At 41.8% G+C, this 8,618-nt stretch overlaps 1 protein-coding gene across 15 annotated transcripts in view; it reads left to right on the forward strand.

The window, feature by feature from the left end:
* The window catches only part of CLIP1 (CAP-Gly domain containing linker protein 1), a 129,933-nt gene that overhangs the window by 116,002 nt on the left and 5,313 nt on the right, over positions 1 to 8,618 (forward strand). For 9 of the 15 annotated variants that reach the window (XM_017890362.1, XM_017890332.1, XM_017890372.1 and 6 more), the window contains 4 exons: positions 5,677 to 5,794; positions 5,880 to 6,030; positions 6,615 to 6,664; positions 8,348 to 8,353. In XM_017890362.1, the coding sequence (XP_017745851.1) occupies positions 5,677 to 5,794; positions 5,880 to 6,030; positions 6,615 to 6,664; positions 8,348 to 8,353 (325 nt within the window). Of the gene's footprint in view, positions 1 to 1,871; positions 1,932 to 2,163; positions 2,237 to 5,676; positions 5,795 to 5,879; positions 6,031 to 6,614; positions 6,665 to 8,347; positions 8,354 to 8,618 lie in introns of those variants that run through there. The other 6 variants (XM_017890353.1, XM_017890399.1, XM_017890401.1 and 3 more) reach the window with 3 other exon arrangements.

Genomic DNA, 8,618 nt, shown 5'->3' on the forward strand with positions numbered 1-8,618 from the left:
AAAAAAAAAAAAAAAAAAGAAAAGAAATTTAGGGGCTGTGAAGTTCTCTCTTCTACTTCTCTCTGTTCCCGTTTTATGTCCTCAATGTTTAGGGGACTGTCTCTTGAAAATCACTCTTAATTTTCGGCCGGGTGCGGTGGAATTTTCGTCAGAAATTATAGATAAAGATAACTTTTTCTGGAAGTGAAAATTTCACTCCTGCTACTCTCATATGTAGAAGTGTTTTTTGTTTGTTAATTAACGCTTATGAAAAGTTATCTCTGTTTTAGAAACCTGTATGTAAATGTATTTTAGCTAATAGTTGGGATGCCTTCTAAAAGTCAGTTTGATAAAGGATTCATATGTAGTTCTATGTGTGTAATGATTAAAATAAACGTATAGGCCGAGCGCGGTGGCTCAAGCCTGTAATCCCAGCACTTTGGGAGGCCGAGACGGGCGGATCACGAGGTCAGGAGATCGAGACCATCCTGGCTAACATGGTGAAACCCCGTCTCTACTAAAATACAAAAAACTAGCCGGGCGAGGTGGCGGGTGCCTGTAGTCCCAGCTACTTGGGAGGCTGAGGCAGGAGAATGGCGTAAACCCGGGAGGTGGAGCTTGCAGTGAGCTGAGATCCGGCCACTGCACTCCAGCCCGGGCGACAGAGCCAGACTCCGTCTCAAAAAAAAAAAATTAAAATAAAATAAAAATAAATAAAATAAAATAGTATCAACCATTGAGTACCAAAAAGAACTTAATATACTATTAATTTAAAAAGCCTTGCAAATACTTACATTGTGAAGTATTTGAAATGTAGTTGGTCATGCAAGAACTGAGAGCTTAGTCAACACTTGAATTCAGAAGTGGTCATTAAATATATGTAGTTAAGATAGTAATAGAATCACTTTGACCAAATGGTCATGATATTCAAGTGCAGAACTTACTCCCAACTGTAGGATTAAACTGGTTATCATTAAGAAGTTAGTAGAATCTGGCTGGGCATGGTGGCTTACACCTGTAATCCCAGTGCTTTGGGAGGATCACCTGAGGTCAGGAGTTCAAGACCAGCCTGGCCAACATGGTGAAACCCCACCTCTACTAAAAATACAAAAATTAGCTGGGTGTAGTGGCACGTGCCTGGAATCTCAGCTACTCAGGAGGCTGAGGCAGGAGAGTTGCTTGAACTCAGGAGGCAGAGGTTACAGTGAGCCGAGATTGCACCACTGTACTTCAGCCTGGGCAACAGAGCGAGACTCCCATCTCAAAAAATAAAAGAAAGAAAGGCAGAAAGAAATTAGTAGAACCTTTCTTTATTTGCTGTGGTTTTTTGTGTGTGTGTGTGTGTGTGTGTAAATTTAAACACTGAGTTGCAAGCAATATTTAGTAAAATTTTCCCCAAGCATAAAATGTAATCATTTCTTTGAAAACTCTGAAGTTGGGCAAGCCTTTTAAACAGGCTCTAAGAGTGTAATGGGTAAAGCAGGGTATGCCTCGCATTGCTTTAATTGCCAGAGCTGGGAGGGTCTGTTCATCTGTGCCTCTGAAGCCTGATGCAGATTTGGGAGCTGGTTTGGTTTCGCTCCCTTCTCCAGGCTTTTTCGTGTCAAAGAAGGGGCTCCAGAGGCAAAGCGCAAGGCATGGATTTTTGGAGTCAGAATGCATCCTGTCAGTGCCCATGCAGTATTTCTGTTAGGAGGGAAAACTGGTTTGACAATAAAGCCCCCAAATTCTGAAGAGGTCCTGTGCTACTTCAGCTCATCCGGCTCACTGTGGGTTGCTAACTGTCTGACTGTCTCCAAGCTTGCGCTACTTACCAATGCTCATTTCACCCCTCTCTTTTCCCTTTCCTACTCTTGCTTCCTTTGCTATATCTGTGTGTCTTTAATGGTAAGACTAAAGAAAGTCTATCCACGTTATAATAAATAAATTTCATATATTTTTAGTAAACCAAATTGTTGTATATATTTTTTGGCTGCCTTTGTCCCTCTGTGTCTTGCTTTTGTTTTGTAAAATAGTCTCAGCAGTATATATATATATATATACACACACATACAAACACACACATATTTCCTTTTTATATCTATATACAGCAAATGACTTCAGTGCAAATTTAGTCTCCTTACTGTATTTGCATTTCTCTTCATGGTTCTAATATTTGGTTCTTGTTATCTTGCATTTTTAAAGCTTGCCCAGTAACACTTTAAGGTATTTGCTTCATTACTGGAATTTATTTCTTATATAAGTAGTAAGGAAAGAATCTAGATAAAATGTTCCCTTGGGAGATGGAGAGAGAGAGATTTCCGGTCTCTCTATCCCTTCTTTCATATTATGTTTATTTTCCCTTCTTGATTTTTTTTTTTTTTTTTTTTTTTTGGTAATACCAAGTCATTCCAGCTAATGGCTTAATACAATTTGTGACTCAGATGTCAGTCATGTTGGCATAGACGATGGTTTATTTTCGCCCCTCCTGGTGGTTTGCACAGTGGAATTGGGGCTTAGAGATGGCCTAAGAAGCTAGCAATGACGATGGGTTGCAAAGATGAGCTGCCAGAGTCTACTTACCCTGTCATCTGGTATATAAGTCACAAGTCAGATTTCTTTCTTAACCATGCACGTGTTGGTAACTTGTATAAGAAACATTCTGGCAGCCGTCTCCTTAGAAAGCAGCCGGACTGAGAGGTTGTGTGTATATGTGATTATGAGCAGAGTCTGTTTGGTGGCCCCAGAGAAGGACACCTGTCCCTTTTTCCTTCTGCCAGCTGGAAGTTTGTTTATTCCTCCCCAGCACTGAGCATCTGTGGGATCTTGGCCAAATAGAGTCCCAATTATAGGGAAATCTAAATCTCTTCTTGACAACCCCAAATCCTGGTATTTTTTTAGTAAAAACATTTAAAATTACATTTTTCAAATTTGAGTTGGATTTATAGCAAGTGAAGCTCTGGAAATCATTTTTATAACACAATCAATTACTAAACACGTTTAATAGAAACATAAGAAACCCGGGAATTTTTTTAAGACGGAGTCTTGCTCTGTTGCCCAGACTGGAGTGCAGTGGCACTATCAGAGCTCACTACAACCTCAAGCTCCTGGGCTCAAGCGATCTTCCCGCTTCAGCTTCCCTAGTAGCTGGGACAACAGGCATGTGCTGCCAGCCTAGCTTTTTTTTTTTTTTTAAAGATTTTGTAGAGGCGGGGGTCTCACTGTGTCAGCCAGGCTGGTCTCGAACTCCTGGCCTCAAACGATCCTCCTGCCTTTGCCTCCCAGAGTGCTGGGGTGACAGGCATGAGACACCGTTCCTAGCTGAAACCCAGGCTTTATTGCATTTTTCAGTGACATCAGATATTTTTACTTCCCAGATGGCAAAAAGCGCCTGTACATTCCTTTAAGTTACTGTTTTAACCTAAGCAAGAGCCTATGTCCTAACAAGGTGTTACTAGCTTAGTAATTTACCTGCACTGATGCCCACCCATTTCCAGTGCGTGAGTAATGTTGGGGTTTTTAATTCAAGAAATTTCTGTCTCAGATTCTTTTCTTACTACTTCTCATTCTGGAGTGTAAGTGTAAGCCACACAATGAGATAAATACAACACTTATATTTTCATCTTTGTGTAGAGTTACAATTTGCCATAAGTCATGAGATTTCTGTAACTTGTGTGCCGGATATCTTGGGTCTCACTAACCAGACATACATTCTGCCGTTTCTAACCTGGGCCTCAGTTTCCTGTTCCTCCAGTTGGTTCCAAAACAGACAACCAGTACATCCTCTGCATTTTCCCAGTTCCTTGGAATAGCAGCAGGTGTGATTTGACTTCTTGTGAAGGTTATGACCGCTCACTGATGATTGTCTCTGCTAATGCAGTATCTTAGGTTGTATGGCCTGTGGCCTAACCTAGGAAATTTTTCTCCAGTTTTGTTTTTCCTAAAGTATTTTGTCATTTTCCTCTCGTGTTTCACACTGCATGTCACTTAAAAACGTTTTATTTTAAAATAATTTTAGATTCCAGAAGAGTTGCAAACATAGTGCATCCAGTTCTCATAGACCTTCCCCCAGATGCCCCTAATTGAACATCCTACACAGCCCTGGCACAGTTATCAAAAAAGTAAGAAATTACCATGAGCAGCATACTTTCAACTGAAACAAGGGACTTCATTCACCAGTTTTCTCACTAATGTCCTTTTGTGTTCCAGCATCCAAACTAGGATCCTGCCTTGTAGTTAGTTGTCATATCTCCTTCGTCTCCTCTGTATGTGACAGTTTCTCAGCCTTTTCTTCTCTTTGATGACCTTGGCATTTTAAAATGCAAGTTTTTATAACAAAACTTTAAGTATGGCCAGGCACAGTGGCTCACGCCTGTAATCCCAGCACTTTGGGAGACCAAGGTGGGCGGATCACCTGAGGTCAGTAGTTCGAGACCAGCCTGACCAACATGGTGAAACCCGGACTCTACTAAAAATACAAAAATTAGCTGGGCCTGGTGGTGTGAGCCTGTAATCCCAGCACTTTTGTGAGGCTGAGGTGCGCAGATAACTTGAGGTCAGGAGTTTGAGAACAGCCTAGTCAACGTGGTGAAACCTGCGTCTCTACTGAAAATACAAAAATTAGCCAGACATGGTGGTGTGCACCTGTAATCCCAGCTACTCGGGAGGCTGAGGCAGGAGAATCGCTTGAACCCAGGAGGCAGTGGTTGCAGTGAGTAGAGATCATGCCACTGCACTCTAGCCTGGGCACCAGAGCGAGACTCTGTCAAAAAAAAAAAAAAAAAACCCACAACTTTAAATAGGTACACCTATGGAAACACATGCTAGCCTGCTCTTTGGGCTTTTTCACTGTGTCCTGTGTCCCTCCCTGTTCCTCCTTCATCTTTCCCTTTTTCTTCCCACTCCCACAGCCCTCTCATTAACGGCCTCACCCCTGCCCTCTGCTGATAACCAAGTACTGAGTCAAGCCGAGAACATAACCAGGCGCTCTGAGTTCCTCCTTCCAGGCTCCCCATGCTTTCCTTCTGCACCTGAGAAAACCATTGTAACATTTTCTGTTCTAGCCTTTATGGAATTACCACTAATTTCTATGAGCTAATTTAATGTCCTCTTCAGAGTCTATGGCTGGAAAGTAATAATCCTTCAGTTTGAGTAATAATAATCATCTTTACTACTGTTTTGGCCCATAACATCTTAAACACCCATTCTTGGAACTTGCTAAAAAAGTTACTGAAATTAGTGAGAACCAATTGATATTTCCAGCATAAAGCTGCTCTGCATGACATCTGTATAACTGCTTTGCATGTGTGTATTTTAATTGTTATTATTGCTTGGTAATAATTTATTCAAGAATTAACAAAATTCAACTTGGGGTTAGATTTTAGTAGAATATTGGGGAGGGTGCAACCGGTTTTTCTTTTTTAATTCTACCTCTTCCAAATTTATTAACTTGTTTCTTTAAGTTCAAATGGATACAATCATATGCAGACTCTGGCATGTCTATGCATAGGTAAACTTTTTCTCCCCTCACAGTAAGTAAAATTTCAAGTAAAATTTTGTGAGCATAATGGCCTTAACTCCCTGTAAAACTTCCCTGTTATATATATATATATATTTTTTTACATTAACTAACGTTAATTATGTGTTTGTTCTAGAACAGTTGTACACTGACCAGTCTTTCGGCTGATTTGTGGAACTTTTAACTCTTTGGTCTTTTAGAGAATCCAAGTTCATAAAAGACGCAGATGAAGAGAAAGCTTCCTTGCAGAAATCCATCAGCATAACTAGTGCCTTACTCACAGAAAAGGATGCCGAGCTGGAGAAACTGAGAAATGAGGTAGAGTACCACACAGGGTGCACGAGCTTTCACGCTGCCTCCTTTTGTTCAAACGCCCAGCCTAAGCTAAACAACTGTGTTTCAGGTCACAGTGCTCAGGGGAGAAAACGCCTCTGCCAAGTCCTTGCATTCAGTTGTTCAGACTCTAGAGTCTGATAAGGTGAAGCTTGAGCTCAAGGTAAAGAACTTGGAGCTTCAACTCAAAGAAAACAAGAGGCAGCTCAGCAGCTCCTCAGGTAAAAGACGCCTGCCCAGTGCTGCTCTGTACACCGCGCTGCCTCCCGAGGAGCCCTTTCTAGGAGAGATGCTCTTCGAAGACAGCTCTCGTGCTGCCCTGACCCTGACTCTCCTCAGCTCTTCCACCACTTAATCACTCGAGGGCTAATTCCACGTGCCTGCCATCCCCATTCCTGGGCCTTCTTGTGGTCTGTCAATGTTGTCACAAACCTACGATGATGACTGCCTGCTGCCATCCAGACTGGGGGTCTTAAAGTACATAGCAGTGCAGGAGAAGAGGTGGTCCCTTTGGTGAAGAAGGTGGATTGCCTGTGTACATTCAGATGGACATGACAGGCATTCTTACCCAGGAGTTAGCAGGCCTGAGGGAGAGCACGTGAAGGGCAGGGCTTGTGTCTGTGAGACCCTGTAGGGTCCCGCAACAGGACAGGAACTCATCCACATGTGCTCAAAGTGGTGCATCTGGGAAGTCCACAGGAAAATGAGTTTTGAACACAGGCCCTTTCCCTGCAGTTTAGATTGTGATTAAAAATATACATCTCTTCTCCCTCCACTTTTTTTTTTTTTTTTTCTCAAATACAAGGTAATACGGACACTCAGGCAGACGAGGATGAAAGAGCCCAGGAGAGTCAGGTAATGTTCCTGCCTTATTGCTTTGCTTTCTTGCTATTTTTCAAAATCATTGAGTCTTTTGGTTTATTTTCCTTCTCATTTGATGCCTTTTGTATCATTTAGTCTTTTGAATGGGTAATACATTCCTCTAGTCCAAACATTAAACAGAATTAAACATATATACATTAAATGTCCAAACCTTCTCTCTCCTGCTCAGTTCCCAACCCTGCAAACAGTTAATTACCGTTATGTCTTTCCTTTTCAGAGACTTTTAAAAAATGTGTATATAAGCCAACAGTAATACAGTCCTCCCTCCCTTTTTTTAACACAGATAATGGCATACTCTACATAAACGGTTCTGCACTTACCTTTTTTATAGCTATGTAGTGTTCCATTACGTGGGTTTACTATGATTTAGTCAGGTCCCTCTTGGTTGACAATGACCCTTGGGATGTTTCTGATCCTTTGGGTGTATTATAAACAGTGCTGTAAGGAATTATCTTGAGCAGCTATCATTTTACGTATTGGTATTTCTGCAAGATGAATTCCTAGAAGTAGAATTGCTTTGTCAAAGGGTTTGTTACTCATCTTAACCTTAAAAAGACTGGTTTCTTGAAAACTCAGTCTCTGAAAGCAAAAATTAACAAAACAACGTTAGTTTTAAACTAAAAATGAGATTAGGCCAGGAATGGTGGCTCATCCCTGTAATTCCAGCACTTTGGGAGGCCAAGGTACGATGATTGCTTGAGCTCAAAAGTTTGAGACCAACCTGGACATAGCGAGACCTCATCTCTACAAAAAAAAAAAAAAAAAAAGCCTGCAGCCTGGGTAACAGAGCAAGACCCTGTCTCAAAACAATTAATTAATTAAAAAAAAAGTTAAGGGCCTGGGTCAGGTGCAGGGGCTCACGCCTATAATTCCAGCTCTTTGGAAGGCTGTGGCAAGCGGACTGCTTGAGATCAGACCAGCCTGAGCAACAATGGCAAGACCTTATCTCTACAAAAAATAAAATGACTCAGGCATGCTGACAAGCTCCTGTAGTCCCAGTTACCCTAGAAGCTGAGGCAGGAGGATCACTTGAGTCCAGAAGGTTGAGGCTGCAGTGAGCCATGATCATGCCACTGCACTTAGGCCTCACTGACAAAGGAAGAACCTGTCTCAGAAAAAAAAAAAAAAAAAAGGTGGGGTGGGGGGCCCGGGCACAGCAGCTCACACCTGCAATCCCAGCACTTTGGTAGGCCAAGGTAGACAGACTGCTCAACCCCAAGACCAGCCTGCGCAACATGGGCGCTCCAGCCTGGGTGACAGAGCAAGGCCCTGTCTCAAAACAGACAAAAATTTGTAGAAAGGGATTATATAAAGGCAAACTATTCTGTATTTGGAAATATAATTGTATATAGCAATAAACATCCATCTTTTAATTTTAATAATATATTTTGTATGTATTAGTCACGTTCAAAATTCAAAAGTACAAAAGCCACATTTTATTTTTAAATAAAAGAAAAACTCACCTTGAGATTTTAGTTGCCAGACACCTCCCTTGAGGGGCATAAAACAATTCAACATTGTACAAACTTACCATGGATTAGCATTGTCCTCTTTGTATGTCTACTGGGCTTAATAACTAACAGTGTCTTCTCTTCCCCCTTCCTTTCTGCTTCGGTCTGTTTCATCTGCTGCTGACAACACTTTTCTTCCCATCAGCAAATGGTTCGTTTCATGTTTCCTAATTTGCGTGCACACGTGTGTGTGTGTGTGTGTGTGTGTGTGTGTGTGTGTGTAGTTTCCCACTAACATCCATATTGTGGCTTTTTCTTCTTCCTGAAATGGAGCTCTTAACATGATGATGACTTAGAAAATGTATTTTGAGGCCGGGCGCGGTGGCTCAAGCCTGTAATCCCAGCACTTTGGGAGGCCGAGACGGGCGGATCATGAGGTCAGGAGATCGAGACCATCCTGGCTAACACAGTGAAAC

Source organism: Rhinopithecus bieti, unplaced genomic scaffold (assembly GCF_001698545.2).
Source record: "Rhinopithecus bieti isolate Rb0 unplaced genomic scaffold, ASM169854v2 scaffold_574, whole genome shotgun sequence".
NCBI lineage: Eukaryota > Metazoa > Chordata > Mammalia > Primates > Cercopithecidae > Rhinopithecus > Rhinopithecus bieti.